The sequence below is a fragment of the Camelina sativa genome, chromosome 7 (assembly GCF_030686135.1).
Source record: "Camelina sativa cultivar CO46 ecotype springtype chromosome 7, ASM3068613v1".
Classification (NCBI taxonomy): Eukaryota; Viridiplantae; Streptophyta; class Magnoliopsida; order Brassicales; family Brassicaceae; genus Camelina; species Camelina sativa.
Window position 1 is genome coordinate 34,474,015 of NC_141886.1, and position 19,032 is coordinate 34,493,046.

Genomic DNA, 19,032 nt, shown 5'->3' on the forward strand with positions numbered 1-19,032 from the left:
AAACTTCATTATTTTTTCTTTTTAACTTCACTTCACACCTGTGTTTAAAAATCTCTCTAGAAGCTTTTACCCAATCTTAATAATTTTATTAAAAATAAAACTGTAACATATAAACTGTTCTAAGTACAATCAGAATAGGAAAGTCCTTAATGATCAAAATAGAAATTCAAAAAAAAAAAGGAGCTTTCACAACCTCTTTCAAAAACCACGAGGCTTCAGATTTTACCCTAATTACGTATATTTAACAACTTTCAAACGATTTTAACAACTTGAAAACCCTAAAATTCACGCCTAAAACCCTAATTTTTCTCATCATTTTTTTTTTCCCTAATCCCAAAGTGTTTTGCTCTTCTTGTTGTTGTTTGTTGCAGTTTTGATCAAAAATTCACAGTTTCGTGTATTGGTTTAACTGGCGAGAACTTCCCAAATAAGCTCTGGATCGAACGATGGCATCCTCGCTAGCAAAAACCCATCAGTGTCCACTCCCATCATGGCGTCTTCCTCCGCCGCCGCCGCCGCCGCCGTCGTTGCCGGAATTTCATCGGAGACCGAAACCGATGCCGGAGAACTATTCTCACTGTTACACAATCCCATCTGCGAAACCCAGTAACTGTCCTCTGAGTTAACCGCGGTCGTAGTCATCGTCGCCGATATAATCTCCGGTGATGAAGAATATGAGGAATCTGCAGTCGCCGACGAGCTTTTGCTCACTTTGGCGCTCTTTTTCGCTCTCTCTTTTCTGACTCTCTGGCAAATGGATTGGATCTTCCCGTCGACGGCGTTCTTGAGAGCTATTAGCTTCGAGGAGTCTCCGAGTCCGAGCAGCTCACTCGGGTCTTTGAGATTTGGGAAATTGAGACGAGCGTATTCTCCACGGAGCTTATAGGCGGCGCGATCGTAAGCGTAAGCGGCGGCTTCGGCCGTGTCGTAAGTACCTAACCAAACCCTCATTCTGTTTTGCGGCAATCTTATCTCCGCAACCCATTTCCCCCAGTGTCTCTGCCTCACTCCTCTGTAAAGTTTCTTCTTTTTCGTCGTCCTCCCAGCCGCTAACGCAGCGGCGAAAGCTTCCGCTGGAGTCCCGGCCGCCGCTTGGAGCATTAGCTCGGAAGTTTGATGATGATCGAACGATGAGGAAAACAGAGGAGGAGGAGGAGCGGAGATTGCTCTGTTTTGAAGGTGGAATTTCTCGATGATGTCTCGTTGCCGGAGATAGACGGAGGAGCCGAGCTGCGGCGGTGGCGGAGGATTGAGAGTGTTGAATGATGTTGTGGCGGATTCTACAGAGGAAGAAGGTGTGAGAAGTGAGAAGATGGAGTCGAGTGTGTTTGGTCCTCCTCCTAATATGATCTGAGACAGAGATGCTCTGATCTCTGAGATTCTAGGGCTGAAATTTGTCTGATAAAGATCATTGCTTTCTTCCATTTTTTTTTTAAACTTGACGTTTCTTGAAGTATAAGCAAAAAACAAAAGAAACCCTAACAATTGTGTTTGATGATTGATCAAAAGGAGATTGAAACAGAGGATTAAAAGAGATTGGTGGTTTTGAAAGAAAGGTAGAATTGTTGTTTTTTTGTTTTAAGATCTATTAAATGGGTTTATGGGTTTTTAAAAAGTAAAGAAAGAGGTTGTACATATTTATAGACTTAGCTAGAGAGAAGCAAAACAAACTAGAAAGGTTGCTTTACAGATTTCACATGGACTTCTTTGACTTTTTTTTTTATTTTTGTATTTAAAAAAAAATATATATATTTTGCCAAACTATTTTCATCATGATTTTAATAAAATACTTCTACTTTAAGGTAAACAATATAGTATACAATATTTCCAACCACAATTTTTAGAATTTATTAATCAGATCATGACAATTATAAGCACTTAGCACTACACTCATGATATTCTATATGAGAATGTTATCGATATGCATTTTGCACAAATTCTTCTATAGATCATGAAAAATAATTACTCTATGGTTTTTCTCGCTTTATGTTCAAATACTTTTTTTTTATTAGGTAACAGCCTAGGACGAATATTTATATCTAATTGTCACAAGGTATAAACGATTTAATGTACATTACGGAGTTAGATAAATATGACTATTTCTTAAAAGTTAAGTGTAGACATATGTTGTGGGAGTAGGACTGTAGGAGAAAGCTAAAACTGTTTTGGTTATAGTTCTATACGATATATATATTTCATTTATGCTCAAACAGAATAAGTAATATTCAAGTTTCGATGTGTAGTAACATTAAATAGAAAAATTTCTACTAATGACAAGGTGGGTAGCTTTGATTATGGCCTTAGCAAAACTCATGTCAATTTGTATTTCATACTGAAGGTGGACGTTTTACATTCACACATCTTTTATGGAATAGATTCACACTTGTTAATACAACATTTATACTATTTTACGTACGTAAGAGTGAACTTGTAATACATCAATTTTTGGGTACAAATGAAAAAGAAAGTTTGAGGGTTCGGCAGGCTGATCTCTAATTACCCATCGTACAAATTACAAAATGCAACACAACTTGTCTAAATGATGCCTTCTATGATATATATATATATATATATATAGATACAAAATGATAACATACGATTATATTTACTTTGAAATTAGTCAGATATGATGTTTATTTTTGTTTTTTGATAATAAGATATGATGTATATTTATATCTAAAGTCCATATTTACTTTTAATATATCTAAATTAGTCAGAAATTATATCTTCTAAAACTGTCCTAGCTACTAGCTAGTATCGTCGGAAAATAGTTTTGTCGACACCGTTTTGACCATTACATATATAAGATATGACATTAAATGAACACGCATTTGATGTAGAAACAGAAGAAATTAAACATGTTCTGTCTTCTCGCATTACACCCTTCACATAGTAATTGCAAGTTTTTTTTTTCTTTTGAGTCAATTCTAATCCTTTCAATTTGTTTTTTGTTTGGGTGTAGTCCCCACGAAAAACTTTTAAAATTTATTGAGGTAAGAGAGAAGAGAGGAAGAGCCAAGACTTCTGTTTTAAAAGGTCCGTGTCGAATCATAAATTCTCTCTGCCACGCCTCATCTTCTCGCCCTGATTAGTTGCGTCTCATTCTCTCTCCATCTTCTCATAGCCTGCACAAACTACAATTATTAAGGGATCTCTGCGTTATACTTTCTTTAATAGATGCATAAAAATGATATAAACCCCATATTCCAAATTTCTTGACCAACGAGAGCACGATATACTAATGTTTATTTGCAACAGAATATGCATTTTCACCCCCAAAAAAAAAAAAAAAATCACATTTGTTTCTTAAATTACTTGATAACTTCCGTTCATATAGAGTTCATATATTCACATTAAATAAGGTTTGAAAGTGATAATAACCTAATGTGGCCATTGTTCAAAATCAAAAATCAATTTACGGTTAACATATATTTTCTTTTTGACTATTGCATAATTTATAATTATTAAGTTTGAGATTCAGATCTTCCTATCATCAAGAAATCGAATTACGTATACTGATTTCTTCTTATATATCTAATAAAATATTATTGTTCCTTTATAGCCAGATTCGGCAAATTTTAAAATAAATGAAATAGTAACGTTCAAGCTTTTACTTGTGGGAAAAGGACCCTATGTTGAACCTATAAATTACACTTTTTGCCAAAATCAATTTATAGCTTTTTCCTTCTCGACAGGGGTAAACTCAATTTGTATCAAATGTCTAAAAGTCTTCTTCTAGACTCAAGCTAGATTTTAAAATATCTAGTTCACTAAAAGATGTAATTTGGAGGGTCACGAGTTATGTATGGGTCGCAACCATACGTTTATAAGTTGGGTCTTTTTTTAGTACGTGCAGTGTTAGCCAAAATCAGTACGTGTTAATTACATTGAGAAGTGTACATATATGATATAGGTGTGTGATCAATGACACGTACAGTCAATATATTACTTTTAGAACATATCTCGGGGCTGGTCCATTCCTAATAAATCCAAAAAGTTATCACACCGCCAATCACATGTTACCTTTCGGTGTGATTTTTTGTTTATATTTTGTAATAAAGGATAAAAAAAAGATTGTATATGCATATGTCTCCCTATACGAGCCGATGAGACTTAGTTACACCAGTTGTTCATAAAAATAATTTAAATTAGTTTAACATTTATATATATATATATATATAGTGGTTATCCAAGTTGACAAACTATATATGTCAAATCATCAACTCAGAAATTGTAAAACCAATTTGATCATATATATGTCCTAATCTAGTTAGTCAGGGGTTGAGTTAAAACATGTAGCGATGAGTCAAATCTAGGTCAGTTTTGTACGCTTTTGCAGTTTTGCTAACGGATAAAAAAAAGAAAGAAAGAAATCTCTAAAAATCTTCCACAATGAACGAGGCAACTCCAATTTACAGAAGTTAGTTACCACCATATATATTGTTTCGGTTTAGCCAATCCAGATTGGGCATTCTTCTGTTAGGAAAGATTAACAGTAACTTTCATTTTTTTAAAGGCTAAAAAAAAAAAAGGTTCCAACGAATTAATTATTGTAAGAAAAACTGGTAGAAACCCATGTGGAGTACTTGAGGCCATTTAAAGACAGGGATATATAGCTGGTATCTCTCTCTCTATCTTGGTAGTGAATGAAACATATAATCACAGTTTAATTATTTAGAATAATACATAAAATAACTTTATAGAATTAATATAGAAAGTGTGGTTGGCAGAGAATAAGTAGTAAGCAAATTGTGATGTTTTCTACTTTGTTTCTTGTTTCAATATAAAAGAAGGATTTAGAAGCAAATAATACAAATAGACAACATCATTGTTTCTTGCACGTAAACGTCAACTGTATCAGTTGCTTTCGTATATGAACAATAGAAGCCGATCGAAGAGCACCAAAAACTTGTGGTACACAAGCAAAAGAGGCAAATGTGCCCATATTGCAAATTAAACAGCGTTGAGAATCTTATCCGGATCAAGTGTGTGACAAACACAGTGTGAAAGTAACTGCGTCGTCGACCTTTTTGGTCTAAAAGAACGATTGGCAAATAGCAGTAGATATGAGGAAAAGACAGGGGTATAACATATATTTTAGACACCGAAAAAGTAGTGTTTTGTCGTTATTAGCGTATGTCTTAGAAACACGACGCCGACAGAACAGTGGTCCACTGCTCCTGAAGTCGACACGTGACCAAACTTTGTCTCCTTCTGAGGTCCCTAAAAAAGAACGGATCTCGCTTTCTCCAGATCAGTCACTCGCGATATCATCTCGCCACGCTACGTTTCTAATTACGGCAACGGCGTTGTTTACGTAATATCAACGGGAATTGACGTCACGCTGATGCCATTGTTTCTACATCTGATATTTGATGATGTTGGTATATAATATATGGCTTTAATAACGTTGCTCCTTCTTTTTTTTCGGGTCACGTGGTTCGTTCAGTAACGTTGAGAATATCATAAGTATCTACAAAATATTTTCAGCTCATTGATTATATATTGTTAGATAAAGAAAACATATGTGTTCAAACCAACAGGTCAAAACTGTGTTCCTAACAAAGTTTTCTAATCAACCAAAAGCTTTCAAAACGCAGTTAAGATTTCGTGGTACTAAAAGGCATCACGATTTGGAGTATTATAATACTCCTATAATATGATTATAGGGTGTATATAAAAAAAGTTCGTATAAAATCGTACGGATAAATCCTAGAATGCTAAAAAGGTGAATTTTGTATGTATATTTTTAAAAGCCAGTGACTACAACAAAAGATGTTATTTGCTCCTACTTGCCTTAATTCTATTGGATAACTACTACACATAGACATGATTCTATAGACATATAACAACATAAACATCATTTTCCTTTAAAAAACTCCATTAGTTTTATAAAAGCAACTACCTAGTTCAACAATGTAAATAAACCTACATCTACGTGAAAAGTTGTGGACCTCATACGATTACCGATTGAAGGTTTTGACGTATGTATTTTGCAACTTATAGGGAATTGAGTACTAAATTTAAATACTCTCCGAAGTATTGAGCGCAATTAATTTACCGACCAAGCCATATATATATATACATATATTATATATGTGTTATATAATAAGGATATTCCGCACTACACAAACGCATACATATTGTTTATACATATAATAGCTTATGTTACGACACGTATATGCGTATTATTAAGATCCTATTGTATGGGTTAAAGATGTGACATTATTCAACGGATAGTAGACATTGTGACGAATATCGTTCCTTTGACGGCTAGGTGGACCATAACACTATTAGACTTTTAACATATATTATGTATCTATATAATTAGTTTAATTTATGTTAGCTATATCCTATATATTATATGGAATACCTAAACTTTCTTAGAACATATATAAGATGAGTATTTGTCGATCTTAATTTACACAACAAAAAGAGAAAAAATATATATATATATATATATATATATATATATATAATATTCACACATTTCTCCCTAATTATTAACGTGGGTTGCGTAAATAATTAATACATCTATTTCTTTCAACTCAACAAATGTTGCATAACCATGAGGTGGTGTGATCGATTCTGTTGATCTAGGTCAGGGATTAATTCTTCCCAAGCGCAGAATTACTCAGCTTTATCTCTTTGATCACATAGATATAGATATATTGCATATGGCCCATTTGCATACTTGGGAGATTCTACCTATAAGATATATTCTCCCCGAGAGATTAATCTTCGACCCCTCGATAGATCTTGCCTTCCTACCATATTATTTGTACTAATCTACGTGTGCTCATATACGTATGAGGTCCCCTCTTATCCCTAATAGTAGACGCTTGAAATTTCTCAAGCATACGTACGTAAATAAACACAGCTAAGAAAATGCTAAAGACAACGTATATTTCACATGCACCCTATGACAGTAATAGACTAATAATATGTAGTATGACCAGATCAAATCTTAGTATTTCACAAATAGTCAACTATTAAGTGTTATCAACATGTACCGAATTAATTAGGCATTGATTTTTCTATTTACATGACGCACATATTATGTCGATAATAGTTTGTTTAGGAAAAAACAAAAAAAATACCACGTCGGATAGCGAATCTAAAATAACCAAGTCAGAAACAAAGAACTTGATTATATCACTTCGTATAGCTGACTTAGTCTTCGTTCTCCACAGAATATAATTTGATTCATAATCAAAAACTTCAATAATTAAGATAGAATGGAGCTGGACGTGGACCCGGTCGGTTTGACCTTCTTTCATTTTTTTTTTCTCTTTGCTTTCAAATAATTGACACTCTTTGTATATCTTTCCCAAAAACATTATTGAAACTTTATAGCGTGACTATGCATTGTAAAACTTTTTATTTTATTATACTCTTCTCTTTTAGGTTGTTAATTAAATTAAACATGCAAGCCCTATCCGATTATAAATTCTAACACTACTACGTACCCTATAATTGAGGTAAGTTGACTTTGTCCATTGACGAGACAGGTGGCGAATTCAGTACCGACACCAAGTGAAGCTTTTGACTTTTGTCCTATTTAATTTTCTTAAAAGGTTTTTTTTCTTCCCATGCAGGTATTAGTTGTCTAGTTGGTACGTTCCCGTTGGTATTTGCTTCTCAATTATAATTCGAATACTCATGTTTATGTTTTTATTTTGTGACAAAAATTATATATTCGGATAAGAACTGTTCAGTTGTATAAATATTTTCAAAATAAATTACGTAATTGGCATCCTTCTAATGATATGTAGATATTTTGAAATAAAGTAAACTCGTTTCACCAGCTTAACAGTTTGATAATTAAGGTTCGTGCTTTCTAAAAGAATAATTTGTGCATCTTTTTTTTTTATATATATGAAAAAAATAACTTTTAAGATTCAAATTATGGTGGTGCCGTGCCACATAATCATAATTAGTGCGGTACAGAAAATTTGACATGTCCAATGTCCACAACAAGTTCACCAATGTAAATTTGAACTAAAAATAAGTCAAACAGGCCCGCAAAGATTGTTTAGCCGGGTAAAATAATGATAACATATCACGTAATTTTAAACTTTGGAGTTAAAAAGAGTAATTAATATGAAATTGGGCTTTGATTGATAAGACTTCGTTCTAATCTCAACCGGCCCAATATAATACTATATCATTCTCCTGATTAATTTTGATAATGCTGTTTTATGAAAATCATCAAAACGGTAGCGTTTGGAGTAAACCTAAAAAACGGTGTCGTTTGAAAGGAAGAAACTGAGAGAGAAGCTAAAGTCAAAAAGAGAGTCTCTCTCTCGGCTCGGCTCTGCTCTGCTCTGGTGTGGTGTGGTGTGGTGGACCGTGGACGGACTCACTTTGTCTTCCTCACAAGTAGTAGTAGTAGTAGTAGTAGTAGTAGTAGTAGGTCTCTCGAACCAAAATCTTCTGTAGCTACAAATCCGAGCACATATACGGATTCGTAGTTGATGATCAGTAGAAGAATCCGATTCAATATTTGTTGCTAGGTCAGTTTTGATCTCTTCCTTTCTTCTTTGCTGATACTAATAGATGATTGATTAACACAGTGGGAGCTTGATTTTGGCGAAAATTGATGAGTTTCAGATGGAATTTTTGAAGTAGAGTGAGTCTCAAAACATGGAGTTGAATCTCGTTTTGCTTCTCTGTATAGCTTTGATTTTCGTCGTTGATACTACGACTACTACTAAGGTAAGCCACTCTCAAATTAGCCCTAATTTGAATTTTTGTTTTGGGGGAAATCTGAGGTTTATGATTTGTTGAAATTAGGTTAATGGAGATCATCATCATCGGGCACAAGTAGATTCCAATTTGACGGATACTACTAGTAGATTTGTTGGTGGGTCTGCTGATAACAATGTTACTGCTGATTCCAAGAGTACTATTATACATGATTCCAAAAACTCGACCAGTGATGATAGTACACAGACACTCTTGGGTGATGGATCTAAGATGATTGATGGTGGAGATACTACTACTACTACTACTAGTGGTAAGAGAGAACAAGGGAAGGTAGCGAGTGATGGAAGTGAAACCACTAAGGAGGATGAGGAGGAGGCTGTGAGCAACTCTTCAAGGAAGAAACAAGGGTTTCATGGTGAAGAATGTGATCCATCTAATATGTGTACTGATCAGGAACATGAGTTTGTCGCTTGTCTCCGAGTTCCTGGTAACGGTGAGTCCTTTCTTCAATCTCCCTATGACTATACTTATTGACATCTTTTTGGTTCTCGGGATTGAGCTTCATCTCATTATTGTGCAGATGCGCCTGATCTCTCACTCTTAATCCAAAACAAAGGGAAAAGGGCTTTGCTTGTAACTATAGCTGCTCCGGGTTTTGTCCGGTTAGAGAAGAACAGTGTTCAGCTCCTGCAAAACGAAGACACTAAGGTAATAATGCCTTTATGTTTAGATATCTATCTCTTCCTGTGTTCTCATTTTTTGTTAAATGCTATTATTGTATGATGCATTCCGTGGCTCTTTGATTCTGTACCAGAGTCAAGAGCATACTTATATATAGTTAAATCCTGACTGAAGCTTGATCATATATTGTTCAATGTTAGTTGACCCGTCTGTTATTATGTGGGGTTCATTTGCTGAGTAGATAGCGCATTTGGTTTATTATGCTAGATAGATTGCAACAGAAAACCTCAGCATGGTTTTGACATGGAGACTTTATACCCTTGAATCACTTGTTCAAGACTAGATTTTGCTATTAGTTTGAGATTGAGATGTTGTTGCTACTTCGTACTGTATATAAAGCTTAAGCTTTTGCAGGTGAAAGTTTCTATTAAGAAGGGAGGGTCCAACGATAGCGCCATTGTACTAACATCGAGCAAAGGCCATTGCAGCCTTGAATTAAAGGATTTGGCAGCATCACATGAAACAGAAAGCGAGGATACAGTTTCTGTTTCTCGTCCTTCAATCCTCAGTATCCGTCCGCGGACACTCATTGTCATCATCATGATCTCCTTCCTCGTTCTCTCCCTTGTCGTCATCCCAGTGATCATTCATGTTTGCAAGAACAAGTCAGGGGGAAACAACAAATACCAGAGGCTCGATATGGAATTGCCAGTCTCGAACCCAGCGGTGGTGACAAAATCTGATAAAGAAAGTGGTGATGACGGGTGGAACAATAACTGGGGAGATGATTGGGACGATGAAAATGGAGATGGAGACGAAGAACAGCCGAATACTCCCGTGTTGCCGCTGACACCGAGTGTCTCCTCAAGAGGGCTTGCTCCTAGAAGACTCAGTAAAGAAGGTTGGAAAGATTAGTTTCACTCTGATTGCTCTTTGTTTCCAATTCCATTCCACAGAGTTGTTAACAGAATTGCGTTTTGTTTCTGTCGTTTAAAGATTTTTCCTTAATTCTTTTGTAGTATACTAGTAAGTACTAAGTACAGTAGAAACCCAAACGTACCTTTCAGAACTGTTTCGTTTACACCTTTTCATATGCATAGCCAATAGTAGACTAGTAGTTATCAATTTCCATCACTACTAATCGTCTCCATAATAATTAGTAGTTAATTAAGGAAAATACTTGTTCATCCCTTCAACCAATTAGATTATGCCATCTAATAAATAGGAAAATATAAAAATTAAGTAGATCATTCCCATCTGTAATATGTTGTTATGCGTACAGATCAGTTTGTCGCTTGTCTGCGAGTTCCCGTGGGGTCCTCTTGTCTTTGAATATACGAGCTCCTCGTTTCTGGGCTTTAATGGTCTATTATGCTCATATATGCATGTGCATTTGGGCCCGTAAAGATGATCTCAGCCTTTCAAATTGTCAATTTCATCACTACATGTTGTTGGTTTGTCCATATTATAATGAAAGGTGTGTTATGTATCTAATTAAATCAACATGAACATATCTTTTAGTGGAAGCTTATGTGAAAGTAGATCTAACAACCTACCTACACATTTATGTTTCGCGATATTTTTTAAACAATTGAACTGAAACGTTTATATACTATAGTTTACAAAGACTCGAGAGAGACGGTCAAAACAACCTTCGGGGGAATGTTAACGTCACAACTCACAAGTGAGGCCGCGCCGCCGGATACCACAACGTGGCACGGTTAAACGACGACGTCGCAAGGATCACGTGGCGGGGACCACAAATTCGGCTGGCAGGTGGGCACGTGCGTTCATGTGCACAAGAGAGACATCTCTCCTTCGCCTTGTGAACTCGACACGAGTCCTTGTTGTCTCGCTGAACATGGAACGTTCGATGGGCTCCTCTCAGCGGTCGTGGGACCTTCAATTATTCGACGGTCCAGATCGAACACCCACCTCGAGTTTTGTTTCTCGTGATCTCGCGATAGTGTCGGTCAGTAAATTCCAAACGACTTACATTACATTAACCGGTCTAATTTTTAAGCCGACCGACACACTTTGATTACCCTACGCGTCCACGTGCATTCTCGTTTCTAAACCCGTCCATGTTTCGTTTCTCGTTATAATATTGTATTGCATTAGTGATTCTCGCGTGGCTTTAATTTAAACTATTTACTAACCAAGTAACCAGTGAGATTAATTTACTCGCCGAATTTGCGACAATAATGTCGGTTTATATAACTTTTTGTTGATATATCGGGGAAAAAATGTCATGTGAAATTTCAATTTCAAGAAAGAAAACAATGTCATGTGAAATAGTGATCAAATATTGTTGCCAGCGAGTAATTCAGCTTAAAATTTATATAAACATGCTGCCAATTTTATCAGAACCAGCTAGTAATGTAATCATATGAATTATTATTGACAAGATTATCGGTGATCCATGCATGTTATGATCAACTATTATTATTGTTATGTGATTTACAGTACATCAGTGAAAATGATTAGCATGCAAAGAAAGAATCTATCATTTTGCACGTATTTAGCTTTCTAGGTCAACGTAAGATCAAAATTAAATTAACCAACCATTGTAAATTTACTTAAGATTCTTCAAACGCTAAAGTCAGCCAAATACTCCCTATGTTAAAAAATCAAAAGTCAAGATATGAAACGGTTGTGACGGTTGCCGGAAATGAACAGAGAAGCTTGCGGTGCAGGGAACATCTCCGGTGAGTTATAGAGCGGGAGAACAACCGGTGCCTTCGGTTTGAATCGACGTCGAATGCTAGGTCTACTGGGGAAAACCCTAGATTCACGATAGATTGCCAAAAAAAGGATGAGTAAATTGGCTTTCCGAGATTTGCGAAGATGGACTCTCCGGCGAGTGATAGATCGGCGGGAGCATGCGATGGCCTTGATTTGGATCAGAGGAAACTTTTATTAAGATTTGATAAGGGTTAAAAAAGGGGAAAAAGAAGAAAAAAACTTGAAAAAGTATACACAAAAGAAAACTAGGATGCGCTGAGCAGGAAAAATAGAGATTTGGTCCCGACGCCGACAAGCAGAAGCTTCACTGGCGTCGGAGAATTTGGTCGGGATGGTCTCCTCCATAATCATGTCTGAGAGAGATGATTTAGTTTTCTTTTTACTTAGTTTCCATTCCATACTATTCAATCTCAAAATTATGTGACAAAATGATTGCCTGTTATGTATAATATAAATAATGACGTCACAAAGTAATTTATGACGTACATTTACAATTTTTCATAACCGATACATTTTATAGCAATAAACAATATATATATATATATATATATATAAATTGTTGATACGAAGATATATAGTTCTGAAAAATATAGTTAGTATTGTTTTTATATTATTTTTGTTAGTCGGTGCAAGTGAACTAATGGAGGTCGATGTGGACTGGAAATACTACAGCTATGAGGAAGCTTCGGATTGAACATTTCAGTACTATGTAGCTTAGTCCTTTTCAGTACTATGTAAACTATGATTCTCGGTAAAAAAACTTTAAACCGAGTCCAGAACGTCCGTTGTAGGTGTGTGAAAAGAGATTGTGAGTTCCCATTGTTTTGTAACCTCAATAATCAATTGACCAAAAGAATAAATGGCAAAGGGGAGAAAATAATATAGCACCGTAAGTGCAGACTTTGCGTTAATAACAACCTAAGTTCCATACAAAAACACAACAAAGAATTATAAAAAGCCGTAACAAAAAGAAGATAGGAATAGGTGGGGAACGAGAAAGATAGTGATATTTGTTTCCGTGATTGGCTCATTGTTCACGTAGTACTAATCTATTCTTATACATATATAATCCACCTTGATATACGCTCATCAGCGCAACTTGTACTTATATGTGTTTTTCAATTGAATAGTGGATTTTATTATAGAATGCAATCATAAGAAAATAAAGTATATATTTCTAAACAATACAAGTGAGTGACATTTGAATTATGATACGATACGTAGTCCATGCTTCAATCGCGGAAATCACAAACTCTTTTTTGGATTATTTTTGACATATATACTTGGTGGAAACATGTGATTGTATCTAGCTTTCTTTCAATTTTTTTTCTTTTTCTTTTAAAAGGTGTTAGATATTCGGTAATATGGACAAAATTAGGTATACAATCGGTCTGCTGCGGTATGACACTATCACAGATTTTTAGAATGATCCAAGTCATTAAATAAAACCTACAACCCTTTAAAGCCCCAAATATCATATATGATTATTAATTATTAGTTATGTGGGAAGTGTAATTCAAATATATATACACGTCTACATCTATATGAGCATAATTATACTTACTTTTGTAGTAGTAGGTGGTGTTGTACTTTAAAAAGATTGAAAAAAAAAATAACGAACGAGAAATTTATAGGAATGAGTTCCCCGCAGATCATGGATAGAGAAAAGCTGGAAGATAAAAGCCTTAAAACCTAAGGGACCTGCTGCCATTAAACACTTGGACCCCATTGTTATTACCAAAACTATAGATATTTATTGCGTTTGGGGCGTTTCAAACGCACGAAACATTTTTAGACAGCTACTTTTAAGTTTTAACTATCCAAATTGAACGCGTCCAAAGCCCTCTACTACAGGACAATCATGTTCGTTAATGTATTGGTAAGGTTTACCGATAAAGTTATTGTGCACACAGTAAGATACGGGTAGGAAATCGGTTCTGCATGAACAATCATTGTGTAACCCTTTGAATGTAGCTAAAAAAAGCTTTAAGTGGTAGTCAAGATATAAAAAGGGGTAATCCACATGTGCTTTTCAATATATCGTATGCTACAAAATCTGGTTTAAATTTGATTAGTCTAGACACTTTGCCTAAGCTTGAGAATATTCTGATATGGGTTTGGTTAGAGGAAATGGGCAAAATGTAAGTGAAACAAACATCAAAATCGTAAAGAGATCTTTAGTAGGGACACATGTCTATTACTTCGCACGTGTGAAGTCTTGCGGGGCTCTCAAAAGCCCGTCCTTGCGCGGTAGTTATATGTTACGCGTGGAGAGAATCCTCTCACCTAAATTTTTATTTTTTTAGTGTATTGTTTTGTATCACTTTTCTTTTCTTTTTCAAATCGCTAAAAGAAATGGTTATTTAGTAAGTAATGTAATTATTTGTCTCCCCCAATAATTTGATCATTTGGTGTTCCATGCGGGTTAATATGCCCGTATAGCTGGGGACCTCTTAATTAGTATCGTTATTCATTGCATCTATAAACTATTAATGCATTTGGTGATGGTATATCAAGTGATCTCATCAAGTCGTAAAAACCATGTTAATTCGGATTAGAGAATCGATATGTGAGTTGGTTTAGAATTCTATGTTAAGTATGGTTTTGATTCAATGCTTAAACCCTAATTAGTTACATGGCTTTCGCAAGAAGGAGCGACATCTCGAAAAGGAGGGTCACGATCAGAAGATACCATGCATACTAAAGTAGTTTCTTAGGTGATCTAGCTTAAATCATTTTCAATCACTTGCTATCTGTTAATCCCATAACAAGTACATGTGTGTGAACACCCAAAACTTCTGCGTGTCTATTATAGAGATTTTTCATTTAAAACAATTTTCTATTAGTTAATTAATTTGGATTTCGGTTCAAAACACACATGGGTTCAAAACAGTTGTCTTAACAAGAACTCTTGATATTGTTACATTTGGAACCGGGTGATACGATATAGTTTATTAAGCTACTCAGAAAGTCAGAATTTGTAACTTAATAATATATAATGCATACTGGTTACCGTTATGCTATCACCTAATTCAAATGAGAGAGAAACTATGTGTGTATTATAGTTAGAAATTATGACTTTGTTATATATTCGAAGTGGTCGAAATATAATATTTCCCACTCTCCACCATGACTTTTGAGTTTTGATAGCATTCGTGAATGTCAAACCTAATAAAGTAGTAATAAAAGTTATCACTATATGCTATCTAATCGGGCAGACGGTCTATTTTCTCATGGGAACTATCGTATCAAACCAGATAGAGCCTGTTCTTTACCCTCGGTCTATTTTTCCCCGAAATAAAAGTTCGAAACCAATTTCCCTCTGAGTCGAAAGTTCGAAAGCTATATCTCCCCGATTCTGGATTATAGCGGTATAATGTCTAAACCAGAGACCAAACCATATATGTTCTAAAAATAAACCAATTGTTGAACCAAATTCCTCCACCTACCCGACCCGTTTATCATAAAATCCAGAATCAAAACCTAAAATCAATTTTCACTTCTTGCATAATCGATTCTTCTTATTGAATTTGCTTCTTCTTCTTGAATTTGCTTCTTCTTTCACGAGTTCGAGTATCACAATGAGTAATGTGTCAACAAATTCCACCGAATCAAGTTTCCGTGCAAGAGGAAGGGTTATCGGTGTGCCAAAGAGATGTTGGTGCGGGGAAGGAATCATGGCTTTGACATCGAAGTCCGATTCGAATCCGTACCGGAGATATAATCGGTGTGGGTTTGCAGTAGCCAATAAGGTAACTGTTTTTTCTAATTTTGTGTATAACATTTGATTTGTTTTTCTAATTTTGTGTATAACATTTGGGTTGTTGCAGCTTAGAAACGATGAACACATATTTAAATGGGTTGATGAAGCTTTTGTCAATGAGATAGATACATTAGATGCAAAGACTGTTGAACTTGAGAAGCAGCTGAAAGATATCAGAACAGAGAGATTTGAGTTGGAAAAGATGGTTTATGAGAAGATGGAGAAGGAGATATTTGAGAAGGTTGAAGATGCTTTGGATGAAGCCAAATCAAGCAATAAGAGAATGATGCTTATCATAGTATTCTTATGTATGATCATGATTGGTCTCACTAAGCTACTAGGTTGAACAAGAGATTCAGTGTTGTTGTTAGTTTGTTGTTGCTATGAAGACAATTGTTGTTAGTTTGTTGTTGCTATTGTGGTAATGAGAATGAGAAGTTAAATTTCAGAATTATGATATTGATCATAGCCGTTCATAAAACATTCACCAAAATACATCACTAGCAAGTTTTAAGAAGAGACAAAAGAAAAAAGACATAGGGAATTACAAGTCTATGTGGTCGAAAATACATTAAGGCAACCACAAAATTAGAACTTGATTAAGCTTGAGTGAGTGAACCTTCACTTGGTTCTCCTTGACTTGGCTGCAAAAAAAAAATTAAAACATTGTAACATTAGTAAACCAAAACAAACTCTATAAACTGAAACCATGAAAAGGAAAATCATTCACCTTGGCAAACTCTTTCTTGTGGAACCTAGAATTATGATTCGCTTCTCCACAAAAGCCATAATGCAGGATTCTTTTCTTCTCCTTTGGTTTCTTCTTAGTTGGCGACTCATTAGCACCCTTCTTCCTCTTTTTGTCAGGCTTTTTCTTCTTACCTTTATCTTGATCTTCATCATCTTTATCTTCATCATCTGGTATACACACATTAGGAGCATTTGTCTCAGGCCAAAACCTTGGACCTCTCTGTGGAACCAGGCCTTCGGTGTAGTTTCTTCTCCACATAGCTGTCCTGAACCATTGACAGACATAGTTCTCGGCTACAAGTGTTTTCTCGATGATGACTGCATAAGCATGTTCACATGGGATGCCACATATCTGCCACTTCATGCAGGAACAAACCATCTTCTTAAGGCAGACTCTATGTTTATCTAAACCATGATGTACTTCATATGTTCCATTTGTGCTTGAATAAACCTTCGACTCACACGCATACTTATGCTCTTTAGCTAGAAACAATGCAACATATGGAGTGCAGATCCCTGCAAACAAACAATGCAATCATTATTGTTTAAAACGAGACCTGTGTGAGAAACAATCAAACCATTGATAATACTAAAAATCATTGAAATTACCTGTGTGAGAATAAGATTCTGCAGACCTTCTGGCAATCCTCACCATCGCAAGTCGTCTGATTGTCTCTAGCATAGCAATAAATGGTTTCTCCCTTGCCTTGTTAATGGAGCTGTTAAAAGACTCTGTGGGGTTATTATCAACATCTTCACAATAACTCTCAATCTTGTGGAATGCCCTACACCATTTTTTTGGATTTGTCCTCATGACATCATTGTATACACCAATATCATAACAGTAGATCCTCTCCAAGTGCCGCTTATAATCCGTCTTATTGTAAGACCAAGCCAAATCCCACAAAAGTGGCTTCATCCGAGTTTTATTTCCATGATGCTTCTTCAAGTTCCCGTAGATGTGTTGTACACACATTCGATGCTCCATCTTTGGTAATTCCAGCTGAACAGCTTTGATCAATCCCTACAAAATAAGAATAATCATTTAAAGGTACCATAAAAAATACACAATCAAAATCAGTTACAAACAATGATAATAATAATTTACCTTTTGCCTATCAGAGACCATAATGAAGCCGTCACCATCATTTAGTCCAAGGTCAGTCTTCAGCAACTTCATAAACCAAACCCAATTGTCGGTGTTCTCAACTTTTACAACCCCCCATGCTATTGGATAAATACCATTGTTAGCATCTCTACCTAAAGCTACCAAAAGCTGTCCCTTGACCTTATTCTATAGGAAGCAACCATCCATTCCTATTAAAGGTCTACAAGTCTCTTTCCATGTTCTTCTTATGTTGTCAAAACAAACATAGAACCTATTGAACATGTCTTTCCCTCCATCATCAGTCACACATTCAACCTCTACATGTGAAGCCTTGTTAGATTCTAATATCTCAGCAGCATAATCTCTTAATCTAGCAAACTGTTCATCATACTCCTTATCAATCCAAATTAGTGCCTTCTTTCTAGTCGCCTGACATTGATGCCTAGTGACACTAATCTTCCACCTTTCCTTTATGATTTCTTCCATTTTCATTGGCATGAAGTACTCAGGATTATCTCTAATCTTATCAAGAAATAATCTAGCTATATGTGGAACCTTGAACATCTCACATTCTCCATTAGGGATACAACTATGATTATCATTAAACTTTCTAATCCTCCACATGTTATCACTTGGCAGAATTGCGGCATACACCTTCCACTCACACCGTGAACCATCATCTCCATTACAACCAACACACATAAAGCCAATTTTATCTTTATCATACCTGTATTGCTTCAAATTGTTTCCAGTTCTGAGAACATAGTCCGTCACTGCTTCTTTGAAAGCAACTCCACTGAAGAATGTCTGCTTATCATACAAATGCCCATCACCGCGCCTGATATGTGTATGAACTGGCTCTGTACCGTCACTGTTTTCATCGGTATCACTCTCCGGATACACATCATGGCGGACTGGTGGTTCATCGACGAACTCATTCACCAACTGGTCGATGTGAAATTCATCTCTGTCATGTGCTTCTTCATCAAAATCTCCTCTGAAGTCTGCATATGCCAGGACAATCGCCATTGAAGCTGTTTTCCCAAAGAAATTTAAGCAAAGAATTAAACTTTGATCTAGGGTTCTTCGCAAATTTGGGGATTTTTAGTTTTAGGGATTTTTGGATAGTGAATCGAAGTTTAACGGGTCGAAGTCAGGTTTATTTTGGTTTAATTTGGGTTTAGTTTTCTTCTAATCGGTTAAGTAAATAGTAAACCGATATATGGGTTAATTTATGAAATAGAATTAAACTGTGGAGATATAGCTTTCGAACTTT

At 35.6% G+C, this 19,032-nt stretch overlaps 2 protein-coding genes and 2 pseudogenes across 2 annotated transcripts; 2 read left to right on the top strand and 2 right to left on the bottom strand.

The window, feature by feature from the left end:
- Positions 1–64: 64 nt before the first annotated feature.
- LOC104704073 (ethylene-responsive transcription factor ERF061) lies at positions 65–1,643 on the bottom strand. The gene has a single exon (XM_087456710.1). It carries the CDS (start codon positions 1,423–1,425, stop codon positions 406–408), a length of 1,020 nt encoding a protein of 339 aa, XP_087312836.1. The 5' UTR covers positions 1,426–1,643; the 3' UTR covers positions 65–405.
- A 6,550-nt stretch (positions 1,644–8,193) lies between these two features.
- On the top strand, positions 8,194–10,459 carry LOC104704074 (uncharacterized). The gene is made up of 5 exons (XM_010420201.3): positions 8,194–8,516; positions 8,614–8,718; positions 8,797–9,202; positions 9,290–9,417; positions 9,805–10,459. The coding sequence occupies exons 2-5, from the start codon at positions 8,647–8,649 to the stop codon at positions 10,303–10,305; spliced, it is 1,107 nt and encodes a 368-aa protein (XP_010418503.1). The 5' UTR covers positions 8,194–8,516; positions 8,614–8,646; the 3' UTR covers positions 10,306–10,459.
- A 5,257-nt stretch (positions 10,460–15,716) lies between these two features.
- LOC109125520 (uncharacterized protein At4g04775 pseudogene) lies at positions 15,717–16,244 on the top strand (annotated as a pseudogene).
- Positions 16,245–16,497: 253 nt separating this feature from the next.
- On the bottom strand, positions 16,498–18,785 carry LOC104705239 (uncharacterized; annotated as a pseudogene).
- Positions 18,786–19,032: the final 247 nt, after the last annotated feature.